Genomic DNA, 26852 nt, shown 5'->3' with positions numbered 1-26852 from the left:
CTAAGAAACGGTTCTTGCTGGGCAAAGGGGGCATGTGGTAGGGGATGGCTGAGTATCACTAGGGCTAGCACATGCATTAATAACATCAGCATAACAACACCATGAGTCTCCCTCTGACATCTTTTTTTAACTAAACAATAGTGAATTTGTGCTAGTGAAAGGTGCCAGATTAACAGCCCTGTAGACTGAAGTTCCCATTGAGTTCTAGAATAGACACACCGTGGAGATGAGCTTGGTGAGAGGGTCCAAATTAAATACCCCAGCAGATGCAGAGACCTCTGATGAGCACAAGAAGGGTACATAGGAGACATAAGTTTTGGGTCTGTTAGCTTCTTGCTGGCAATACATTTGTGTGAAGATTATTCTTCAGCAAGCCTTTAGACAGATTGTTCTCCAGGATATATTTGTTAGATAAATGCGGCTAGCATGCAACAGATGATGTGTGGCAAATATACAGGGCCAAATGCTTACTGCAAGGAGCTTAGCGAGTAAAGGTAAATGGCCCTGAGGATGGGAGACTGCGGTTTATGCCCTGTTTCTGACCTGTGTTGTAATGCTTGGTGCAGTATCGTAAATCTTTTTCTTCCTTCAGGATAAACTGAGGCAAGGTTAATCCATCAGCAACCTGCACAGCTCCTTTCTCTTGCCATTCAAATATCAGATCATTCATTGTGTAGCCAACTGTTGAGAGTAGGGAACAAATAGGACACATGAGCAAGAAACCAAACGGTGTCGAAGACAGGTGCCCACAGGGATGGTATTGTGGGGAAGGGAGTCCTGCACAGATGCCGGGAGTTAGACTGGATCACCCATGATAGGATGGGTTTCATGGCTCTCCACTGGTTCGCACAACAAGTTTGCTGAGGCATACCTGGTGATGAAAGCTTATATATATGGTATAGGTGGGCAGTAATGGTTATAGTGGTGAACTTTATGGGTCACAGTGGATTCCTGTCCAATAAATCAGATTTTCTGCTGGCTTGGGCTATTTTTTTATCTTATCTTAGCTGAGCCTTTCAGCCCCAGCCTCTTCCTCTGCATTAAGTTAATCATTGGATTTCTTTCTTTTTAGTTAAGGAAGCAGGTAGGGGTTCCTGTAGGTGCCAGCATGCATCGTAAAGGGGGAAAAAAGCCCCACTTGCAGCTTGGAGAACCTTCACCTTTCTCCTTCAAAGCAGGAGGCCAATGCAAATGCAGATAAATTAGAGCTCCCCCTTTAGGAGTTCAGCAATTGCTCGAACCTGGCTCAAGCTAAGAGATGTCAGGTAGTTTCCTGGAAAACTGAGAGCTGCTCCCTGAGTGAGTGCTACTGGCAGGAAGGAAAACAATACCGGCAAAACTAACAAACAAGATTGCAGGGATCACAGGGACAGACAGGCTCATGTCAGCATGTCTGGGCTCTTGGGGGGGAACGATGCAAGGAGTGGAGGGATGTGGACCTCTACTTTCGCTTCTGATCCCTGATTTAAGAGCCCTCCCCTCCCCAGCTCTGAATGCCCTTTGCCTTTGATAGGGGCTTTATTCCTCCAACACAGGCACAAGAAATAGTTGTTGGTAGAAAGTAGTGCTAGGCAGGGCTGTGTGGGTGCTGGCAGGGAAAGGAGTGTGAGCAGAGGATCGTGCACATGCCAGGCGGTAGGTCCTGGCTTTTATCCCCCTTTGTCTTTCTTAATCGGAGAACCAGCTGAGAGTTGAAGTGGGACAGAGGAAAGATGGTGGTTATCTTTAGAGGGTAAACCCCTCAGGACTCACAGCTCTCTAACTGCATGATGCACGTCTGCACGTCCATGGGGAAATTCTTCAGATCCATGGGACAAGCCAGCGTTAGTGTAATCCTGGGGCGAGAAGACAGACAGGGGAATTCCAGACGCATTCTAAACACTGACAAGTAGTTACATTACATCTGAACTATTTAGGTGCCCACTGGTGTATAGATAGGCTAGTCAGCTACCTGTGCAGTGCCACACCTACCTGGCTGGAGGCATTGCCTGGATTATTTGCACCTTCCTTGAATGTAGTTTCAAGTGTGACATTGCAGCGTGTCAGAAATACCGAGCAGCTGGGCCTGTGATTTAATCCCCAGCTGCTTTTTACAGGTGGAGGGTTGTGACAACAACACTTCTTGGATTGTGTAGCGCAGAAGAGTCCCACACCAAACTGTCTTGCTGCTTCGATCTTTATTTCATGCCTCAGGCTCATAACAATCTGGACCCATCTGATATCCTGGATCCACCAAATAGGGTATTTCTAAAGGCTAGCACCGGTCGGAAAATTTCAAACAAAACATTTTCCGGTTGGAAAACGAGGCTTTGTCCAAATTGAAATTTGCTTGGGGATGGGGGGGAAATGATAGATTTCAACAAAATTTTCTGTTGGAAAAATTGAAACAAAATATTTTGGGTTAGCTCAGTTCAATCTCTGTCTGCCTGAGCCGCTGCAGTGCCTCGTGGGAGTTGTAGTTCCAGGTCCCTTGTGCCCCATTGTCTCCTCTAGCTGATGCCTCCTGGTCAGACTCCATGTCGCATGATGCACCACCGTATCTCTCTGCATTAGGTTCCATGCTCATAAGAATGGCCAGACTGGGTCAGACCAAAGGTCCCTCTAGCCCAGTATCCTGTCGTCTGGCAGTGGCCAATGCCAGGTGCCCCAGAGGGAATGAACAGAACAGGGAATCATAAAGTGATCCATCCCCTGTCGCCCATTCCCAGCTTCTGGCAAACAGAGGCTAGGGACAATTCAGAGCATGGTTTTGCATCCCTGCCCATCCTGGCTAATAGCTATTGATGGACCTATCCTTTATGAATTTATCTAATTCTTTTTTTGAACCCTGTTATAGTCTTCACAACGTTCCCTGGCAAAGAATTCTACAGGTTGACTGTGCGTTGTGTAATGAAATACTTCCTTTTGTTTGTTTTAAATCTGCTGCCTATTAAAACATCCTTCTGGCTGAGAAGGCCTGGATGGACCAACTGCAGGCCTCTCCATTGTTCCTTAATCAGCCAGTCGGGCCCCTGTGGAGCACTGTGACAGGGTGTCAGAGCAATGCCTGGTTCCCAGTCAATACAGGGCTGACTCTGGTTCAGATGGTCCTTGCTGTATGCGTATTTGTTTGGAAGGTAGAGGGGAGTGAGAAGATACCTTTGAGAAAGTTGGCCTCCACACCCAGGAGTCGTCAGACTGAGCTGATTGGGGATTAGCTGATTTACATTCCGGTTGTGGTCACATATTTTCCCTTTTGTTGGTAAAGAGAAACCAGGGGTAACAACCTTGCTTGGATATTGCTGGTATTTCTTTTGCTGAGTCATCCTACCATCTTACAGAGTAACTCCAGCACTGCAGTGACTCAGCACTCCACCTTTGGACCCTCCCAGCCCCAGCCAGAGAGGGACCATCCTGAGGACTCAAACATGTGTCTCTTGCCCATCAGCGCACAACACTAACTACTAGGTCACCCGGTACCCTTAGCTGCTGGCTGTTTTATAACATGCACATTGTCGGTGGAGAACCGTTTCAAACAGCGATGTGATTTAAAAAGGCGGGGCAGGCATCAGGTCTCCAAACTCTGCCGACACGTTTGGCAGTTTTGATTACTGCTTTGGCTTGCTGTCTGCTATCTGCACTGAAATCATCCCCCATTTCTGATGGTGGCTATCTGCGTTTCAGCACTGCCTGTTTATTTTCCATTTCAGAGCACCACGCTGCCACCGGAAACATGGGATAGCACAATGGGATGCAACTGCCGCCTGCCTTTGGGGATTGTAATGTGAGGTTTGAGTGACCTGGAGTTCACAATGTAAATCCACACTACGAAGAAGGCAAAATGTCTTTGGGACGTCTTTTTGGCTCCTTTCCCCCCTAGCATTTTTAATAAAATTGCTTGTTCTTAAATTTATTGCTTTAAAACACCAGGGAGAGTGGGGAAATGGATGTTTTCCAAAGGCGAATTAATGCAAGTAGTACAGTTCCACAGACGTGTTCTGGATCCCTATGGCAAATGAGTGACCCTGAGGAGTAATGCTGGGAAATGGCTGTGAGGTTCTGGGGTAGGAAAATACCCCCCTGTTCGCCCGCCCAGCTCTCCTGAGTGAAAACCACACAGGAGAATGGAATAAAGAGGTTAGGAAACCAGGTGATCCCCAAAGCAATGTGAGTTTGTGGGGTTTCAGTGTAAACTCTTAACTCGCACTGGGTTTCTTGCTGTGGTGCCCAAAGTTGGGTCAATTACCTGGGCCAGGTTTGGAGCAAAATCTGGGTAGATTGATGGTTCTGGGAATCCAAATCATGCAAATTTGCAATATCACTTGGTTTCAATGCAGTGGCAGAAGAAAATAGTCCCATTTACCAAGGGTTTATCTATACCAGGAGTTTGCCTTAATTCAGCAATCAGTGGTCAGCTGCAAAAGTAGCAAACCCCTAGCGGAGACAAGGAATTGAGGGCTGGGTATTGTAGGTCTTGTTCATGTAACACTCCCATTGACCTCAGGGGAAATAGCATATATTTGAAGGCTGCAGGATCTGGTTCTTATTTAATTTAAATCTAGGAAAAGTGAAATGCTTGAATTGGGGAAGAAAGGGATTATCTAGAAACCCCCTTTACCTGGCTTTCCCATCCCAGCCCATCCCCTCCTCTGTCCCAAAGTGCAGCTCTAGTAATAGGTCGGGGTCACATAGCAGAATCCCCTCCTATCCTCTGCTCGCTTCAGTTCGAGTACTGAATAAGTGAGTGGCTTTCATCCACCTCCCTTGTGTTAATGTGATTTCCTTCTCCACCCCAAATGCAACCTTGTTTCAGGAAGCACTAATCCCAGCTACAGCCCCTGCGATGCAGACCCGGGGGACCGGCCATCTGCGCTTGTGGAGGGACCATACCGTAACAAACAGAAGTGCTTTCTTTGCCTGCCACTCAGACTGCCCTGCACACGCTGTGCTTTCCCCATCCATTTCAAACACAGCGCCCGTGTCGGAGCTTCCAAACTCTCTGTGTATCATATCTCGGTAGGAACTGGGTATATTTAAAACAGAAACACTTAGCGTTATTAGGAGTTCTTCCTGCCTGACTGTCTTTCTTTTTATGGCTGCAAGGAGTATTGTTATGTGGTAATCTTAATTGTCAGGGTGCTTAGAGCTTTTGGATAGGTATCTAACTATATAAATCTAAAGAAAAATGATTTTATTCATATGCTTTTTTTAAAGGGACCGTATTAATATGGCTAGGCCTTGAAGCTAATGTGTTCTGATAGTTTGCCCTATGTAGTTACATTCACCTTAAGAACTGCATTCATCTGTTAGTTTTAAGATGAATACTGCTTCAGCAAGCCTATGGGAGCAGTTCTCCTGTGCTGGGGTGGACAGTTCATGTGCTGACTTGTTCGTGGGTCACTGGAACTTTCTTTTTTAAGTGTGCAAGGCCTGCTCTTCAGAAACGGACACCTACATTACATGTGCTCATGCAAAGTGCCAGACTTGCAAACTGGGGAGTTGTGCACTTAGAAGTCTATGTGCGCATGTAAATGCAGGATTCGTGGGCTCGGGTTAGGGGAGTACTTTTTGAAAACTGGGCTGATAGCAGTTGGAGCTATAGAAAGGATGGAACTATTAAAAAAAACCCAAACTCTGGATAGTGCAGTCCTTAAGATAGAATCCACATAATGAGACAAATGTCATGTTAGCTTAACGTTATGATAGAACAATCTTGGCAATACCCCTTTAAGTTTTTCATGTCACGCAGTACGTGTATATAAGCATTTAGACGTATGTCCGTGTAATATACATTAGTGTGTATATATCTATGAGTGTAGATAAAATTGACCAGTTTTGAGTATATTAGGTTACCTCCTTTGGCGTGTAGACACACAATTGGTTTGCACACAGATATATGAAATGGGTGTGACTTCCAGAAGGTTAGTGAACAGAGCTTCATTCAAAAAGGGCAGAACTCTGACCACCAAGGGAGATGTTAGTGTTTGTAGGAGCAGGGAATGCAGAAGAGAACAGTTTTATTCTCTGTATCTGCACAAATCCTTGGCAATTACTTCAGTGTGGCCTCTTAATTTCCTCTTTCCTTCAGACCTGGATAGCTAGGGTTTCTGAGGTTTCTTTGATATTCAAAACCATTTTGATTTGTAACAAATCTGTGGCCGTTTAGGAAAGTTGCTACTGGAGACCATGGGCACTTGGCTTGTAGGAGCAGTGAGGACTGAACCATCCATCTACTCCAAAAAGCACATTTCTTAGCCTAATGGAGAATCTCCTTGTTCTGTTAAGGATGGAAGGCCTATGACACACAGTTGAGAAATTCTTATGTTCTCCAGTAGAAGGCCCATCCTAGCCATTTTGTTAGTGTCATGTGATTGTAAATTGAAACATGTTTACAAGACCTGAGCTGAAGAGTGAAACACCAGTGTTTGCTGCTGCGTCCTTGCCATCGCAGGGCTGCCATCTTGGATTTTACCTCAGAATTGTGAGGATGGAATCAAGTCAGTTTGCTGGGATTTGAACCCAGGGAGTTCAGTGGTTTGAAGGTCAACCCCTAATGCTCTGTTTATTTACCAGCTTCTCAACTCAGCCTCAAGCATGCTTAGGTCCTTAGTCCCACCATCCCCTGCGCCCCCCCCGCCCCGCCCCCAACCATTCACTTTAGCCATCTCACCTGATACTGTAGAGGACGTTGCCATTTCTGGAAATGCGCAAAAGTTTGTTGTCTGTGGTGATCTCGTGGAAATGGGCCCCCTTCTCGTTGGCAAAGAACAAGTCTGGCTTCCAGATGGAGTCCAACATGGAGGGGTCCAAATCCAGGGAGTCATCGGGGTACTCGTTGTAAGCCAGCCGCGGGTCATTCCATTGCTGCCGCAAGAAGATGTTCACCCTGTAGTCCTGGAGTGAGGGTACAAGAGTTAGCAGCGGGCACAAAGTTAATGGTGCCCAAAAGACACTAGAAGTGGCCAGAAACTGCTCAGTGCAGAAGAAAGGGACACTGAAGCCAGCTGGGTTGAAACAAGCAAACAAACAATGTCTTCGCCGTGACTAGGATCACACTCTTACTCTGTGACATTCCCTACTGGCATTATTTCTCAAGGAATAACTGTCTTGTATTTTTAGCTCTGTCGCCAAGAGACACATTGATGGGCAAACAGCTGCTCTGGTCCACGACACCTGCTCTGTTGCAGTGATCCCCAAATCCATAGCATGTCAGGATTCAGCCTCACCAGAGCTATAGGGCAGTGGTTTTCAACCATTTTTTCATTTGCGGACCCCTAAAAAATTTCAAATGGCGGTGCGGATCCCTTTGGAAATCTTAGACATAGTCTGTGGACCCCCAGGGGCCCGTGGACCACGGATTGAAAACCACTGGTATTGTGCATTTAGCTTGGAGAGAAAAATTCCATTCAGGTGTCTGAACCTCTACACTCACAAAGTCTCCAGGGCTGCTAAAATATTGTTCATTTACTGAGTGTGTTGAGGGCTGGAATTATATTTGCAAGATGCACCTTGTGGAGGATTAAGGGGAGGGCACAGAAAGCAAGTGTATTCAGTATTCCACCTGCTTGTTATTTGTAGGCATGCTACCTCCTTGCAGAGAGGGAATTCACCAGGACCCTGCATTTCTCCCCTTTTTACTTTGTCATCACCATCCTTAAAGCCTCCTGCTCCATGCCAACCCTTTCTTTGACCAGAGTTTACCACCATCCTTAGCATTGATTGTGAATGGAGGAAAGGATCACTTAAGAACACAAGGTGCCCACCCCTGCAATGTCTGTAGGGCTGAGACTCTATTTGTAGTCCCCCTTTTACACACGTTCTCTGTAGATATTATCCATTTTATTATGAATCAACATGGGTCTATCAAATTATTTGTGTTGAGGCCACACTAATCATGACCGGAACCCCACTGCACAGACACATGGTAAGAGACAGCTCTTCAGGGTAGGGACGTTCAATCGAAATAGGCAAGATGGGCAAAGGAAATAGCATTGAGACAGAGTGAGATGAGTGACTTGCCCAAGATCCCAGAGGAAATCTGTGTGGCAGAGCTAGGAATTGAACTCTCATCTTCTCAGGCCCAGACTAATTCCTTAACCATAAGACTACCCTTCCTCTTGATGCTACGGCTCTTTAATTGTGGAGGGCAGATAGGTCTCCACACCCAGGGCTCCAGGATTTGGGTCACGCAGGGCGAAAACCTGCCACTCTTTCTGACTAGGATGGTGGTGGTGACACAGGGCTGTCTGCAGCATGGCAGCAATTGGCAATGGGATCACAGAGGCTGCAAATTCCATCTCCAAAAGGCATTTAAAAGAGAAAAAAGCCCAACCAAGATGTTGGTGAGAGCGAACGAGCACTAAAGGGGATGATCCATATTCCATGTTCATAAACATTAAAACTCTGTCACCAGACAGTCTCAGCCGATCTTCCCCCACACCTTTTGCTCTGAGACTTTCTCCTGTGAGGTGGGTGGAGGGGCAGCATGGGGGATGATGTCATTTGAGACCTCTCTCTAGCTCCTAAGCTAGTACATTTGGTTCTCCTCTCCAACCATAACACATAACGAATGGTATCCATTTTATAGGCTTGGTCTGTGGTTTCGTGTCCCACTAGCAATATCATTTGTCTCATAACCTCACGTCTTACAGCTATCCTGGGTTCTCCGGACCAAACTGGTTGTTGATCTCTAGCTCACATTCATGACCTATTCTCCTGGACAATAATGGGGTAACATTCGTTCTCTGTGTCTGACCCAATGGCTTCCCAAGGCCATCTGTCCCGTTCCCTGCCTTTTGCATGAGAAAGGAAGCAGATTAAAGTGAGCGAGAGAGAACTGATTCTCAGGTGGGCGATAAAGGCTCCAAGTACCTTGGCAGACAGTGCCCGAGGAGTGACGTGTCATAAACCAATTTCACTGCCCCTGGCAAAACTAATTGTTAGCATCAGGGTCATGGTTTTATTTAGTGCCTTTCTTCCTTGAAGTAGCCTGAAGCATTTTACAAAGCTGGGAGTCAGACACTGGCAATGAAGTGACTGTGTGCGCACCAGCCATTGTGGGCTCATCAGTGTTTAATACACAACTTGAACATTTGCACCAATTGGTTTGGTTTTTTTCCCCTGAAAGGCAGTGTTTGCCAGGACTGTGGGGTTATTCCATGAGTCTGCCATCTGTTCTTTAAAACCCACCTGTAGAACACAGGGATCCTCCATTAAAGACTGCATCTCTGACAATGCAACAGCCCAACTTGCAGTGTTGGGCCTAAAACGGAGTACTGATCAGAAATCTGAACAGATATAATCTCTTGTCCCAGAGATATGAATGCTACCAAATGAGCCAACTCAGCATGAGGGATCAGCTGCTATTATTGTGTAAACATGACTTGCAGTCTGATTACCCTGGGGCAAGATTAGAAGATGACACAGTGGGTGTGTCCTATAGCTTTGATTAGGGCAGTCAATTACCAAAGCTCTTCTAGAAATCAGTTTTAAGACTCTGCCCCATATACACCCTTTGTGCATAGAAACTACTAATGGCCTTGTAATTTTGCCAACAGCACACAGGCCAATGTCTTGATTAAGTTAAAGGGAATAGATTTCTGAATGTGAATAAAATTCTATTCTTTCCCCTTCTTCTGAGAGCCAGGATGTCACCTTTACAAGTTGTGGTGGGTCTTTCTCACTTAATTATCCATCTCCTTCTTCCCAAGAAAATGTGTCTCTAGAAAAATGGCAAATAGCTGTGGCCAGCTAATCATGAGGGGCCTTGTGCAGAGCTAACTTTGTAAATCTGAAAGAAGGAAAGAGAGACAGAGAGGAAAAGGAGAAGTGGATAGAAAATAGCCCTGAATTCATTGCACACAGCAGTAACTTGAACAAGTTGCATACATTGATTCCCCCCCTTTCTGTTTGTAAAGACCAGTGGTGGTTGCAGACAGGGAAAATCAATGTAATTGGTCTAATAGGCAGAAAGCAAAAGGCTGTTTTGCTTATTCAGCTGCAAACCAGCAGAACGCTAGCAGGTCAGCTCCATCTTGGCGTCTATTTCATGTACAACATGAATCAAATCCATGTTTGGAAGGAACTTCAGCAGCAGCTGCCCAGAGTGTGCTCAGCCTTGTGGAAAATGAACCAAACCCCACAACAAGGGCTTGTGTTACTCAGAGTTCATGCTACTGGGCTAAATTCATAGCTGCAGCTCCAAAAGTCGCCAGGAAGAAAGGAAACGGAGCCAAGAATGGCTTCAGACTAACTGTCCAACGGATGCTACAGGGTGGGAGGAGGCTGGATTGAAGGATCTGCTATTCCCCAGATGACTGGTGAGATGGTTTTGTAGGCAAATTTGACCATGAGCCAAATGAAAATGAATTTCCTTTTATGGAACATAGTCTGGATATGACAGGACTTGGCAGTATGATGGAGAAGTCTCACCAGAGAACAAAAAATTCCATGATGCCCTAGTTCTATTCTATATAGGTTCTTATTCCACACTCATCACTGTCCTTCTTGTAGTGCATTAAGTGACATGACTGATATCTGTTTCCCATCACTTCTCTCTGGGTGCACCCATCCAGGAAAGACTCAGACCATTTCAGCTCCCTGCTGTGGGTCCGGGCCACCTCTCTCATATGAGAGAGCAGTATCTCAGCAGTGCTGAATGCTGCAGAGAGGTCCAGGAGGATGAGAATGGTTGTCTGCCTCTCTATCTATTGACAGCAGGAGATCATCTATCAGTGCCACTAAAGGTGTTGCCTTCCCATGTCCTGGCCTGAATCCAGATTATGTTGAGTCAAGGTACTGGTTTAAATTAGATAAACTTTTAGTGGGCCTTTGGCTAGCTTTTCTCTGAGCTTGTTCAGGAATGGGAGGCTTGACACTGGCTGGAACTGACGTATCTAGGGTGGGAAATAACCAACAGCAACCAGTTAGCTTCCCGCAAGGGAGTTGGCTAAAGCTTCCAAGCAATGACTGTGTGTCTGCAGCTTCAAATAGCCTTATTTAAACATGACAGTCCGGATTCTGCCCTCAATTAAACCTGTGCAGTGACTGGCTCTACAGTTTTTTCTGGGTCCCTGCTGGTGTTTTGGTTCCGTAACTGAGGAGGAGGCCCAACTGGGGCTCATTAAACTGTTTAGCCCTGCTGACAGGTATCAGTGGAGGGAGAGGAAAGGAGTGGCCAGCATGGAAGAAGGCTGGACTCAACTCAGGGAGATGTGTTGCTGTCCTGCTTGGACTGGAATGGGCTCCTGGCACCACTAGGCAGGGGTTACAGCACTCCCCAAAGGCAGTGCATTACCCACTTCTCTCTTACTAGGTAGTGCGCCTGAGGAGGGTTTCTTTTTAATGCTGCACATTCATTATAGGCGGCAAAATTCAGTCCAAGGAAGTCATGAAGGCCGGTGGCAAAGGAATGCTCAATGGGGCTTATAAAATTATGGATACTAGAAGGGAATAGAAACCAGATAAAGATGCCAAGTTCAGGCTACACCTGGATATTTGGGCATGTTTAAGCCAAAATATTAGGCACCAGCTTGTAAAGTTAATGATCTTTGCACAAGAGTGCACCTGGTTATAGTGACTCACACCCACCTCCTTACTGCTAAATGGAAGGACACTTTTCCAGAGCTTAGAGTATAAGCCTGGGAGTTCAGGACTTTCTAACCCAAGACTGGATGAGAGAGAGAGAGAGAGACAGAGCAACATCTCAGAATAGTCAATAGCCCAGGGGTTTGGGCCTTCACCTGTAATGTAGGTGACCTAGGTTCAGATTCCTGCTCTGCAAGGTGAGTGCCCTAAGCAGCAGGCTGTAAAGTCACACTCCCTCTGGCCCAGTGGATATTTATACATAGTGGAACAGCTCCTACAGGGGAGGGAGGGAGAGCGTGTGCGCGTATGTGACTGGCTTTATTGCCCAGTTGTGAGCACGCTTACCAAGGATTCCGAGGTTCAAGTCCCAGCTCTGAATCTGGCACAGCTAAGTCTCCTACATCCCAGGTGAGCACTCTATTGTGTCTCTAACTCAAGAAAGCTTTTAGATGAAAATTTCATATGGAAGCTGGTCCATCGCCAGCCACAAACCACTTTGGTTTTGACGAAACAGCATTTTTCAGTGAAAACATTTTGTTGATTTTTTTTTTTTCACCAGCTCTACTCTCTAGCCAGATCTGCCACTAGTTTGCTGCGTGAGTGTGGACAAATCTCTATTTGTACTTTCCCAACTGTAACATGGCTAAATAGTACCTTCCTCCCAGGGCTAATCTGAGATTTAATATTTGCAAAGAGCGTGGGGATCTTCAGGTGAATGACCCCATCTGCTATATGCACAATCAGCTGGATGCATCACTCCAATGTGTATGTAACACAGTAACGGTATACCTTTGGTCTCTTTCTTTAAATATCTGTGCTGTGTCAATATTATTTACTGCCACTCGTTACATCAAATAGAATCATAGAAGTGTAGGATTGGAAGGGTCCTCAATAGGTTATCCAAGACTAAATAATAACTCGACTATTCCCGACATGGGGTTTGTCTAACCTGTTCTTTAAAACCTCCAGTGACGGAGATTCCCCAGGGAGCAACAGCAGTTCATGCCGTGTGATACAATAAAATACTGTAGCCCCCGGCACCCCCAAAAGGTGCCAAGACCAGTGAGACTCCTGCACTGCATCAAGCATTTCCTGCAGAAGCGGAAGAAAAAATAAAAAGCCAGGCTGGCTTGTATTATTTGGATTTCATAAAAGAGAGTCCCGCGGTGACACATCTATCTGACTTCAAGTGCAATGGGACCGATTAGAGTGAAGTCATCTAAAGAAACCCACAAATCTGCTTCACTATACGAGACCAAGCCGCCTATACTTGGAATACAGTATTGTTATAGCTTTGTCGGTCCCAACATATTAGAGAGACAGGCTTTTGGGCTTACATGGTGCTCCTCCCACACCTGAAGCAGAGCTCTGTGTAAGCTCGAAAGCCTGTCTCTCTCACCAACAGAAGCTGGTCCAGTAAAAGAGATCACCTCCCCCACCTTGTCTCTCTATAATTGGAATGGCATTTTCCACTGAAGCAGCTCAGGGCTTTCATTATAAGTTGGCCACGAGGAGAGTGTTACTGTATCTAAATTTACCAGGTTCTAGACCATTGACCCTGGATCCCTTTCCTGTGAATTTCAAAAAACGTGACCCCCAATTAAAACTATTCCCCATACCCACCATCGCGACATTGCTCTCCATCAACCGCCCCAGCACCCCTACTGTAAGCTATTGTGGTTTCATCTATGGCTGTAAAATAATGCAGTGCTTTCTTTTTCAATATATGTAAGAGAAGGGCAGCCTGACATGGCCTAACAGGCACCCGATCCCTATGTCCTGTGGGCATGGCCAAATCTGTGGCTGCAGTGGAACAGGTAGGAGAGGAAAAAGGATGGAGAGGAGGCAAAGAATGTCTGGAGCACACAAAAGGCATGAGAAAGGCATGTTACAAAGTGTAGCTCTGAACAGTCTCGTTCTGTGGCAATGCGGGGTGGGGGGGGGAGTGGTGGAGCTTGTGGATTCAGAACTAGGTAGACCCACAGACTATTCCCAAAGCAGAGTGTATGTGGGGGAGCCCCAGGAGTGGCCCTGCAAAGATTCCTCCCCTGGTTACTCAGGCTGTGAGCTAGGGGCAGGATGTATACCTTATGTGTCTCACTCAAAAGAGGCTCTTCCTAACCTTGGCTTTTACATTAGTAAATATTTTTTTTCTAGTAAAATTGGAGGTGCAAATCAGTATGATATCTTGTTGTAAAGAAACTGTAAATACAGAGCTGAAGAGATATTACTGATGTGAAAAAATAACCTAAACTCCTGGTGTAAAATGCAGAGGCGTATTTGAAAGATCTCACTGCACCCTGGTAATTCACTGAGCTAGTAACTCCAAACGATTACACTCGCTGTGCGAAATATTCACAGCAAAACTGGGGAGCCCTCCGCATTGGTGGTTTTTGCATTTGTTTGTGATTTTCATACAAATAAAATGATTTACTGAAAAAAAAAAAAAGCTTTTGAGCGTTCACCATTCCCCTCCCTGGTTAGTGAGAAATGATCCTATTTTCAAATGAACCCCTCAGCATTTTTGACATTTTGAATTTCAAAATTAGAAGTCTTGGTCTGGGAAGGACTAATATTTTGCGATTTTTGAATGTCTGCACGTTTTGAGTAAAAAGTTCCAGTTCTGGACATATTTTGAAAAACAAAAATGTTGCATTGACGAAGTTGAAATTGGGGAAAAAAAAAAAAAGAGAGAGAGAGAAATGTCACAAAATGCTCTTCACTGATTTTTCGCTGTCCTGCTTGTTCCATGTGCAACTGAGCCTCGTTCTGTCTGCAGATACTCATAACTCCTGTTGACAGGAGGCTGTGGATCTGACCTCAGATCACAGGCTGTGGATCTGAGGTCAGAACACGGCCCCTGGGTCAGTAATTTCTCCCGCTGTTTCATCAACAGGGTATGCTGGATTGAGGCTGGTGAAGTTGTAGTGGCTTGTTTAAACCCATTTACAGAAATGATTCATTATCTGATTGGATAGTTCTTGCACAGATGACTCCAAACAACTATATTACAGTTGGATGGTTGCAGCCTCCAGGTTCCTGTGCCCTTATTAGATACTTGCTTAGTGGATATCGCAGTTGGCTATAAGGTTACGGTTAGTTTGCCCTTTTCAAATGGGATGAATACGGTGTGCAATTCCTTTAAACAGCTGAAAAATATATATATGCAAAGGGCGCTGCGGAGAATCAGAATCCCAAATGTCAGAGCACGATCTTTCCCTTTAAACTCTCATTTCTAGCTCGTTACGAAACTCGGCCCACTCAGCTGGGAGACTCAGTTCATGAGGAGTTTGGTTTCTATTTCCGTTTTGAATGAGATATTTGCTGTTGTGTTTAGATTCCTCAGTCCGCAAATGCTGCAACATTCAGTAATAAAAATGAGCTGGAGGAAAGGCGCATCTCTTCGCTTGTTAACTGGAATTCTGTTGCAGTGTTTCCGGACAGAAAGGGGCCATCTAGACCCATCCGCCCTTCTGTCTGCCTCTTGTACCCTCTAATGTTTTTCTCCTCTAAGTGCTTGTTTTATTCTCTGTTGAATATGTTCCCAATTGCTGCTTCTTTTACCCTGGGGCTGGATTAAGAGCAGGGTTGACGGAGCTGTGATACAAACATCAAGCTGCAAGAGGACCCAACCTCTCACACGATAAGTGTCCCATCAATCACAGGGCATTGTGTATGGATACTTTTCATGGGGTTCCGGTTCTGCAAGGTGCTGAGAGCCCTAATCTACTACTGACTTTGAAGGATCATGCCCTTAATCTGGCTCTGCCTCTGGGAGCCATTCTACACATTAATTTCCCTCTACGCTTTCTCCTAACCTCCCTGAACATTTCACCCCTGCACTTTTGCTTTTCTTGTTCTTTGAGCCCCCATTAGAGAGTTCACAGAAGGTTGATTGCTGTTCAAATGGTCTGCACTTTTATTGCCTTCCTTCTTGCCACTCACTTTTCTAATCAATGGAAACCTGAGTTTCACAACTTCTTCACGTAGCCAAACCCTGCCCCTATATCTTCTTTTCCTTGTTGCCCTTTTCCATGCTTCTCTGATTCTTCTCCTCTGCTATGGTGCCCTCAGCCCCTGAACTGGGGATCTCATTAGCGGTATGCATGTTGACAATAATGATCCCCACTGATTTGTGCGCTATGGAGCTTGTCGCTAGAGTCTTTAAATGTCAACAGTAATGGTTTATGTGTGAACGAAAAGTCCCCAAACATATTTTAAAGATCTCTCTAATTAAATGAATTGATAGATCTCTGTGATTATGCTCCCCTGGGTACCAGCGATGTGGTTACTTCTTACAGCGTGCTAGAGTGATCCAGCCATCCAGGAGACTTTAGCTGTAGCGTCTCTTGAACATTGAGGTCTCTTGTTTTGTTTGGCCAGTGATTCTACAATGTTACTATAACCAGTCCTGTTTGGGTCAACAGTGGGATTCGAACCTGTGACCTTCATGGCTAAAAGCTCCAGCCTCCACTGCTGCAGCAAAAGAATCAAGTTCCGGAGCTGGAGTCAGTACTGGTCAACTCATTTACTTTGAAAAATGGGGTTGAGTCAAAAATTGAATTTTTTTTTTCATGAAAAAAGTTTACCAATATTTTTGGTTTTTGAAAAAAATTTAAAAATGAAAAATTTTGAATTTTTTAAAAAAATATTTTGTTTCAACACAGTGGGGGGAATTCTTTTCTCGTTTATTTAATTTTTCCCATTGGAAAAGTGGTGTTTTTTTTAAAGCTAATAATTGATACTTTCTCTCAATTTTGAAACCCCCCCCCGACACCTTTGCCCAACTCCACACTTTTCTAGTGTGAAAAAAAGGGAGTAAAAAGAAATGAGAAAAAAGGGTGCAACAATTTTGTTTTCTTTCCAAAATGTTTGTTTTTAATTCTCTGTTTCTGCTGGGGGAAAAAAGTGAAAAACTTTGAATGAAATTAAACTGATTTTCTTTTGCAATTTTTCAGGGAATTCCCCTCCCCCCCCACCAGCTCTAGAGGTAGCGGACTCCAGCCTCCATGTGGACCAGCCTCTGGATAGGTGACAAAGAGCCACCCTTTCCTCATGTCACTTACACTGTCACCGTAGAAGGGTGCTGGGATTTGAGCTGCAGGTCTGGCAAAACCCCTCCCTCATTCATGTGGCAGCTACCTTAGACTCACCCAGTCACAAGCAGGTCTCTATAGTTGTTTTGAGTAGAGCTGCTTGGAGAAATTTTGGCGGAACCATACTCTGTTGGAATACACAGTTCTGTCAAAACTGAAATGCTTCATGTAATTGGGTCGATTTTGCCTGAATTTAGTTTCAGAAGAAAATTAGTCGGGGGGAAGGAATGTTCAGATCGCATCAAAATGTCTCGTTTCACCATTTTCAAAACAAAACATTTTGATTTTGCGTCTGGAAGCTACTTTCCATTTCAAAGGGTTATTTTGTTGTGATGGATTATATTGCACGAAGTACAATAGCTGAAATCAAAACATTTTGGTCGGTTTGAAATGAAACACTTTGGCTGACCACAAGCAAGTTTTTGACTGGCATTTTCCCGTGCGGAGAACTGTGAAATTGTCTGGCTTTGTACTGATTCAGAATAAGCCGCATTTTGAAATCTCAGAATCCTCTGTGAAATGGAACGTCTGTCCGCACAGCTCGAGTTTGGAGACAATGCCGTTCATGCAATCTAGCTAATCGGCTACATTTAAAAAAACAGCTGTAGGGGTGGGGGCCAGCTTATTAGCAGGGCGATGGGGAGTTCTAACAGCTGCTCTCCGGTGCTACACTTCTGTTTTTTGATGCCTGCATGGGAAGAATCAGCATCTGTTGCCTTGAGTTCTCAGAGGCACTCAGACCTACGCTTTCCAAGTGGTAGTGGGGATTTTTTCTTCAGAGGAATGGGTTCCAAAATGGTGGATCCTGCAGAACAGAGCAGATCTCCACAGTGTGTTCACGAGCTCTGCATTGTATTTCTCTTTTTCGGGCTAGGCTTAAGACGCACTTGTTTTATTGCATATCCAGTTCACCAGGATGCCTCGGGATTGTTTCAATGGATTGTGAAATGCCTTGGGGAGCAATATATAACAGGTACGGTTTGGGAGCAGGCTGTACTGCATGATATCTTTCTGTATATTGCACAGGGAGGTCTACTGGGGGCTTGCCCCATCTCCCCGGCCATTCACTGGGATGGCTCCACTGAATTTTATGGAGACAGGGTCCACATCATGATTTGCTTATTGCACATCACTCCCAATGAAGTTATCCAATAAAATAACACGTTAGTAATAGTTCTATTCTCCAATTCATGAACAAATAGAAATTTCTAGGTATTTGTAATTTATTCTACAAATGAATCTGCAAACAAATGTGGTGAGTTTAGGCACACAACAATATAATGTGTGCTTTTAGGATTTCAGATGTTGTTGACAAGTGCTGCCCTCCAGCTAAGGATTTTATTTCCTTAAGAATTTAGACCAAATATAATCAATACCAACTTGTGCCTATTAATAGGACTAAATGTACATTGCATTAGAAAGAATAGTAGGCTACAAATTCTGCTGTACTGTAACTAAGCATAGATAGCGTCTGATTCTCCTCTAATTTCTGGTGTAAATCTAGAGTAACTCCACTGAAGTCAATTAAAGTTTCACCAGTGTAAAATGCTGTCTGTAAGACCTATAAAATCCTGTTCTAAATGCACAGGACAATTGGAGTTGGGGAGTTTTACATACTTCAATCAACATCCTTCTTTAGAGAGAGACTTACAAAAAGAGTAATTGAACATCATATTTCTGAATTATCTTTAATTAATACAGAGGGATAGCATTGTACCTCCAGAGCTTTGGTTTGCTGTTCACTGATTATGTCACAACTGATCTTTAATTGCTCCATCTGAAGACTATTATCTCTTTTCCTCATGATTGTCTCCTTCTAGCTTCTTACAAATTGGATCCAGCTTTTAGCAATGTTCGTTAATTTCCCCTGAAGATGGTCTGAGCTTGCAAAACCTTGCAAATGTTGATTCTGATTAAATGCATTTTAAGCTTTTTGTGCGGACACTTGCTCCAAAGAAAATCCAGATGTGAAAACCCTCTCCCATTCTGGGGAATTTGAAGTTTGGTTCAGATTGGATCTGGATTGAGCTGCTGCCCCGTAACTCTACAATGGGCTAATTCAAAATCCCGGATCTAAATGCTCTTGAATTTTTGGAAATCTTGGGTGCATCTCTGAACTATGTGGCTTGGTCAAGCCTTTGCAGGGGGTACTAGAAACAATTTTTTCTTGTTTCCTTACTTCTATGTACCCTTCTGAGAACTTCAGCCTTTTACCGTTGTCTATTCAAATGCCTGTATTTATGTGCAGATGCATACAGATAGTACAAGATCTTCGTCTTTGAACAAGAAAGTCTTGTACACTACAGCCTTTAATTTAATCGCCCTTCAAATGCAATCCAGGAACAGAGGAGCAATCATCTCCTTTAGTAGAGTAAGAGCAGTGAACACCCCATGCACTGGAAGTAGAACGTGCCCAAACAAGTTGAACAGCCATATTTAATTTTACTTACCATAGTCGTTTCTGCAATAGAACCAAAGCTGTTGATGAAAATGTTGCAGCTGACGTTTACTGGAGGGCCTGCACAACAAATTAAGAGCTGATCAGTAATCCACCATATGATCACTGGCAAGCATACTTCCACACCGCAGTGCTAAATCCTATTGGCATGGAAGTTTAGCTTTCTATATGGCACCATAACCTCTACACTGCCCTGCAGCTGTCTGAAAATCTACGTGGGTCATACGTATATCCCCTGGGTCATATTCCACACTTTTCCATGTTCTGTAGGGCCAAATCCTGCGGTCCTTCTTTGTAGTTTATTCAGTCAATACTTGGGAAAATGCAGCTTGATGCTGGCTGGAATTTGCCTGAGTAAAGATCCAGTATGCTGGTTTTAAACAATAAAGCTCTAAATGGATGAGACTGTGAGGGACAGTCTCATGGAACCCTGTGGGGGGTGGGGGGCAGGGGGTCGCCGCAAGCTGCCCCTGCCTGCAAGCACCACCCCCGCAGTTCCCATTGGCTGGGAACTGTGGCCAGTGGGAACTGCGGGGGCGGTGCTTGCAGCGTGCAGAGCCCCCTGTGCCCCCCTGCGCCACTGACTGGGAGACGCTCGAGGTAAGAACCGCCCAAGGGAGCCCGCACCCTTCACCCCCCTCAAGCACCGCAACCCCAGCCTGGAGCCCCCTCCTGCACCCAAACTCCCTCTCAGAACCCGCACCTCCTGTCCCAGCCCTGAGCCCACTCCTGAAGCCAGCACTCCAAACCCCTTCCCACACCCCAACCTCCTGCCCCAGCCCTGAGCCCCCTCCCAAACCCAAACTCCCTCCCAGAGCCTGCACCCCTCACCTCCCCTGTACCCCAACCGCCTGCCCCAGGCTCAGCCTGGAGCCCCCTCCCACACTCCAAACCCCTTGGCCCCATCCCAGAGCCCTCACCCCCTCCCGCAACCCAACCCCCTACCCCAGCCTGGTGAAAGTGAGTGAAGGTGGGGGAGAGTGAGTGACCAAGGGAGGGGGGATGGAGTGAGCAGGGTGGGGCCCCAGATAAGGGGAGGAGCCTTGGAAGGGGTGGGGCAGGGGCGGGGCAAGGGTGTTTGGGTTTGTGTGATTAGACAGCTGGCAACCCTAAGTGGCGGGCATGTCCAGGTCTTGTTGGGATGCATCATCCAATTCTGTACCCCCTCCCATAATACACTGAGGTGGGGGGGAAATCCCTTCCTGACCCTCCTGCTGGTTGGCCCGAGGAAACTCTGAAGCATGAACTTTTAGTAACATAAGACAAACTGGAAGTGAGCCCAGGGCTGTTGAGCCCTGCCCCCCACCATCGCAAACAACCCTATCATTGGAGTAGGAGTCACAGGTACTTCTCTGTGCCCTGACAGCACTCCCTGCGTAAATCATTCACAGACATTTAACGTGTGCTGTTCTGGTTTCTTTAAACTGGGCTTATTTTCAGTCTCCACTGTAACTGCTTCATGTGGGGCAGTCTTTGGCGGGGGGGGAAAGAAAATGGCATATGGTGGTTGTGGGGTTTTTTTTAAAATCCCGATTGGCTACCAGGATGATGCATCAGCATTGCAGATGGTGTCCAATGGCTTATACTTGATGATAAGGAGGGGAGACGTGAAGCATCAGAGGTCACAGCTGCGATCTAACGGCCGCTAAAAGATGAAATGCTCCTTTTTGGCCCAATGATTTTAACAAGAGGCTTGTGGTCAGTAATCAATGTAAACTCCCTGCTGTGTAGAGATTAATGGACTTTCCTGATTGCAGAGCCTGTTGTTTTCTGTCCTGTCCCCTTTTAAAGCTTTGTACCTGTTACTGAGCAAGGCCACTTTGCAGAGACACCGCCACCTCGCTTTGCATAGGTACTGTGCAGCATCATTAGGAGTTTCTTTGTAACAATTCCCAGAAATCCAAATGGTTGTCTTCTTGGCAGCTTCCGGACAGCTCTCTGCCAACTCAGCAGCAGCTCTCAATCTGCACAGTTCCCTCTCCAGACAAGTTAATGCAGGTACAGGCTCAAACATCACATGCAAACATGTATCCTTTCCCTGTTACCAGCCCCTCTTAACCAGTTGAAACAGCTGGCATCCCAGTGTTTGAAGGAGCCCATGTGAAATGGCCCTGGAGATAATCGACCCTTTAGTGGTTGGGTGAACTCACTATGCAAAGCACATGTCTAGTATATTCCCCTTGCCATTTGTTGGCACTCACTTTACTTCTTCTGTAATGCTCTGATTGGGTTGGGAAGTGAGTGACTGGTTTCCCAGAATCAACCTCAAGGGCATCTGTAAAAGAACAAAGTGTGTTTGTGTGTGTGTGTGTGTGTGTGTGTGTATGTAACTGCTGTTAAAACACCAGGCTCAAAAGTGTAGGTGATGACATTAGCAAATAATCCATAATATCTTGCGTGTGCATGGAGCGTTTCATCCCAAAGGGGACTGCGTGCAAAATGCTAAACTGACATGATAAACGACTGTATGGGCAACATTCTCCTCTGATGTACGTGAAGGGTTTCTGCTCTGCTCTTCGACTCTCGCCAGTCCACGTGGAGGTTCTCACCGACACGTATGTGTGGCCGAATGTCAAGCAACATCTACCTTCCGGATCTGAGAGAAAATTTTTGCTTTCAATGGGTTTGATTTTCGGAGGTGCTCAGCACCTGCAGCTCCAATTGAAGCGAATGAGAATTATGAGTAATCAGCACCTCTGACAACCAAGACCTATATGGATCTCTTCACTCAGCACTAAAATGCAGCCACCTCTGGGGTGGAACACAGCTGTATAGGAGTCCAGGCCTGGAACAGCAGGGAAAGGTACTGCAGTTCATGACCGAGGCAAGGCTGTGGCGGAAAGGGGGTGACAGATGGCTGGAAAGGGGGCAATGTGGGAAAAAGGGTGCAATGGGTCTAACTAGCACTGTCAGACTCTAACCTTCCTGGGCATAGATGCCAACTCCATGGGTGCTCCGGGGCTGGAGCACCCATGGAGAAAAATTAGCGGGTGCTCTGCACGCACTGGCATCCAAGGTCTCCCTGCCCCACCTCCTCCTCCCCCACCCAAGTGTGCCGTGTCCCCACTCCTCCACCTACCTCCCAGTGCTTCCTGCCCAGCCGCTGCCAAACAGCTGTTTGGCGACGTGCTGGGAGGGAGAGGGAGGAGCGGGAACTTGGCGTACTCAGGGGAGGAGGCAGGGAAGAGGTGAGGCTGGGGCAGGGATTTGGGGAAGGAGTTGGAATAGGGGCAGGGAGGGGGCGGTGTTGGGCTGGGGCACGGGTGGGAGGGGGTGAGACCTCATGGAAGGAGTGGAGTGGGGGCAGGGCCATGGGCAGAGGGGGGTCAAGCACCCCCCAGCAGGAGCAGAAGTTGGTGCCTATGTTCCCGGGTACTAACTTTCTTCCCCCAAATTCAAACAAAACTCAGATGCTACTTCCTATTCTCAAGATGGAAGTGTGACTTCAAGGAGACGTCCAAACTTTATGTGGCTCTTCCATAATCTTCCCCCTTTTTTAATCTTAACCTCCCCAACAATCGATCCGGCTAAGTCTTGGTATTATTTTCCATCGAAACCATTAAAGTGCCTTCATGAGTTACTGCCAGTTAATTTAAATGACGTGCTCAGAGAGCTACAACCCCAAGCTCTGCAAAGCTGCGGCTGTGACTTCCATATGAATTGGATACTGATTTATGTGTGGGAGACTAAGCTAGTAAACTGCCCCCATGGGGAAGGTGTAGTTCATTGAAATAAATCTGAAATTAAATTATCCCGAATAAAATTACAATACAGCAGCCTTCAGCAGAAGGATAATGTATATATTGCATTAAATATTAAAGTTTAATTTCTTTTGTGTGTGCACCATGGTGGTAAGATGTTCCAGTGATGCATTTTTTAACCCTCTGTTGCTTCACTGGAAGATGTTGCATTTCGCTGGTCACCCCAGCGATGTTCTTAGTGTGAGCATCTGAATGTGAAAACCTGGGACAGAGCCTAGTGCTTGCAACTGGACTGCAGGAATTGTTGCAATGACTAATTGCTTGTAGGCATTTTGCATTATCATAGACCAGTTATTCCTGGAGAGAAAAAAAGACCTGATGGTAAGGGACAAAAATAAGCAACAGAAATTAGAATCTAACCACAGACAGTGGCTTTGCAATTGCGGGTCCTGGTTTGTCTCAGGGAACAGTCAAGGAGAAAGCACCCGGAAAGGAGAGTTTAGAAATGAACAATAGCCACTGTACGAGCTGCATGGGGAGCTATTCAGGAATATTTATTGGGATGAGCGAATAACGGATTTTTTTGGTTTGGGGGCCAAACCGAAAAATCTTTGGCTCCAGGGAAACAGAAACTGAATTTTGAAAATGTTTTCAAATTTTTTATTTTGAGTCAAAGGAAATATTTTGGTCAGCCCAAAACAAAGGGTTTTGTGTATTTTTTTTATGTGAAAAGACTTTTTTTTAAATTACGTTTTTTGGTTTTCTTTTTCCACTTTTTATGTGCATTTTTTTGGTGATTTAAAAACCCCCACATTTTGAAAAATAATGCCTTTTAAAATGAAAAGCTATCTGCTGAGATATTTCCCCATCTCTAAGAATGCCTTACTCCGACTTAGTTTACAAATGGACTAAGCTATTTCATAAGTAACTCTCATTTCTGAATGAGAGCATCCACACAGAGAGTTAAGGAGAATAACTATTCTGCTTTAAATTCAAACACCCTATCTTAATCTGAATGAACTTTCATGTGTAGACAAGCCCTTAGAAGAGATGTTTAGAAAAAAAATCTAACAAATCCCATAATTTATGGACCAATTCACCATTTCCCAGTACCTTGGGGAGTAGTTGCACGGGTGCAAAGTCGGTGTAAAATGCTACAATTTGGAATTGGTGGCATTTTGCTCTGGTATAAATGACTACACAATGCCCAGGGCAGCGGTGAAGTGGGCCCCTTAGTATCTAACACTGTTTCTCCTTAAGTCTATGAGCAAAGCTCCCATTGGCTTCAATGGGGACAGGAAAGTGACCCTTCCTGAGCTTATGAAAATGTAGCCAGTAGATTGGAACCAGAGAGTCAGCTGGGTGGCTCTGTTTTTATCATACAGGAGGCTGGGGTCCCAGGCTGTCATCCACTGGGCTGGTGGCATCCATCTGTCTAGCCATTTATCCCACGTTCCCCACCTTTGTATCTGAGCACCTGACTTGAGAGGCAGCTCAGCTGAATTATTCTTGACCCCTTGTAATGAAGATTTGCGGAACCTGCTGCTGGGAGACCGTTCTGGTCCTCAATCCTATTCTTTACTTTATTACCTGGGTGTCGTTCTTACAAGGCTCATTCAGGGGAAGAGAGGGATTATTTATTGTCTGCTGAGCATCAGTAGTGTGCATGGTGCTGCATGCAACGAAGAGGAGACAAAATCCTACTATCAAGGAACATAACTGAATAGCAATGGCAGTGCCCATTTCCTGCACCTCTCAGACTGAGGCAGGGTCCGTGGGATTCACGCCCTGCAGTCAATGAGGGCTCCAACACAGCAGGGAGGAGAAGTTGCTACAGTACAGGGCAGTTTGCTTTTGAATAGCTACTTATGTTGCCACAGGACGCACAGAAGATATCATTCCCCTAGGTCATGATGTCCCCTCACAACCTCTCAAGTCACATCACAAATTGGCTTGAGGGAAGCAGCAGCTGCAAATTCATAGGGACCATTGTGATCATCTAGTCTGATCTCCTTTGTGACACCAGCTATAGACCTTTCCCAAAATAATCCCTAGAGCGGAGCGTTTAGAAAAACATCCAATCTTGATTTAAAGATTGGCAGTGGTGGAGAATCTACCAGGACCCTTGGTAAATTGTTTCAATGGTTAATTACTCTCATCGTTAAAACTTTACATCTTATTTCCAGTCTGAATTTGTCTAGCTTCAACTTTCAGCCATTGGATCATGCCATACCTTTCTTTGCTAGATTGAAGAGCCTGTTATTACATATTTGTTCCCCATGTAGATAATTATAGATTGTAATCAAGTCACCCCTTAACCTTCTCTTTGTTAAGCTAAATTAATAGAATATCAGGATTGGAAGGGACCTCAAGAGGTCATCTAGTCTAACCCCCTGCTCAAAGCAGGACCAATCCCCAATTTTTGCCCCACATCCCTTAATGGACCCTCAAGGATTGAGCTCACAACCCTGGGTTTAGGAGGCCAATGCTCAAACCACTGAGCTATCCCTCCTCTCAAGTCTATTGCTATCAGACATGTTTTCTGATCTTTTAATCATTCTCGTTGCTCTTCTCTGAACCCTCTCCAATTTATCAACATCCTTCTTGAATTGTGGACACCAGAACTGGACACAGGATTCCAGCATTTGCACCAGTGCCCAATACAGAGGTAAAATAACCTCTCTATTCCTACTTCAGATTCCCCTGTTAATAACTCTTTTGGTCACCTCATCACACAGGGAGCTCATGTTCAGCTGATTATCCACCAAGACCCCCAAATCCTTTGCAGAGTCCCTACTTCCCAGGATAGAGTCCCTCACCTTGTAAGTATAGCCGACATTCTTTGTTCCTAGATGTATACATTTACATTTAGCTGTATTAAAATGCATATTGTTCGCTTGTGCCCCGTTCACCAAGCGATCCAGATCACTCTGAATCAGTGACCTGTCCTCTTCATCATTTACCACTCCCCCAATTTTTCTGCCATCTTCAGACTTCATCAGTGATGATTTTATGTTTTCTTTTGCATCATTGATAAAAATGTTAAATAGCACAGGGCCAAGAACTGATCCCTGCGGGACCCCTCTGGAAATACAACCATTCAATGATGATTCCCTGTTTACAGTTACATTTTCAGACCTGTCAGATAGCTAGTTTTTAATCCATTTAACGTGTGCCAGGTTAATTTTATGTTGTTCTAATTTTTTAATCAAAATTTCTTGTGGTACCAAGTCAAATGCCTTACAGAAGTCTAAATGTATTATGTCAACACTATCACCTTTATCAACCAAACTTGTAATCTCATAAAAAAAAAAGATATCCCATTAGTTTGACAGGATCTATTTTCCATAAACCCATGCGATTTGCATTAATTGTATTACCCTTCTTTAATTCTTTATTTATTGAGTCCCATATGAGCTGCTCCATTACCTTGCCCAGAATTGACGTTAGGTTGACAGACTATAATTACCCCTGTTTACTCTTTTAAAAAATTGGCACAATATTAACTTTCTTCCAGTCTTCTGGAACTTCACCAGTGCTCCAAGACTTGTTGAAAATCTATATTAACCGTCTAGCCTGCTCCTCAGTTAGCTTTTTTAAAAATCTTCGACATAAGTTGTGTGGACCAGCTAATTTAAAAATATTTAATTTTAATAGCTTCTGTTTAACAACCTTCAGAGATATTAAGTGGAACGGAAAGAATGTTATCACCATGTGATAAGACTACATTATCTGTTTTTGTCCCCAAATACAGAACAGAAATACTTACCGAACGCTTCTGCCTTTTCTGCATTATTATTGGTAATTTTAACATTTCCATAGGAATGGACCAATACCATTGTCAGGAGTCTTTTTGTTCCTGATACATTTAAAAAAACTCCTTATTGTCCTTAACTCTGCTGGCCACAGATTTCTCCATGTGTCCCTTGGCTTCCCCTATCAATTTTCTCCAATTCCTATTTCTGATTTATATTCATGACTATCAACTTCCCCTTTCTTCCATTTGTTATCTATTATTTTTTATAGCTGCCT

The 26852-nt window shown here is 45.0% G+C and overlaps 1 protein-coding gene across 3 annotated transcripts in view; it reads right to left on the bottom strand.

Annotated features, from left to right (window-relative positions):
• GLRA1 (glycine receptor alpha 1) overlaps positions 1 to 26852 on the bottom strand; it is an 80371-nt gene that overhangs the window by 27135 nt on the left and 26384 nt on the right. For all 3 annotated transcript variants that reach the window (XM_074960256.1, XM_074960257.1, XM_074960258.1), the window contains exons 4-7: positions 19112 to 19179; positions 6650 to 6873; positions 1753 to 1835; positions 544 to 681 (exon numbers count right to left, since the gene is read on the bottom strand). In XM_074960256.1, coding sequence (XP_074816357.1) covers positions 544 to 681; positions 1753 to 1835; positions 6650 to 6873; positions 19112 to 19179 — 513 coding nt within the window. The remainder of the gene's footprint in view (positions 1 to 543; positions 682 to 1752; positions 1836 to 6649; positions 6874 to 19111; positions 19180 to 26852) is intronic.

Source organism: Natator depressus, chromosome 8 (assembly GCF_965152275.1).
Source record: "Natator depressus isolate rNatDep1 chromosome 8, rNatDep2.hap1, whole genome shotgun sequence".
Lineage (NCBI taxonomy): Eukaryota > Metazoa > Chordata > Testudines > Cheloniidae > Natator > Natator depressus.
This window is presented reverse-complemented; position numbering and strand designations above follow the sequence as displayed.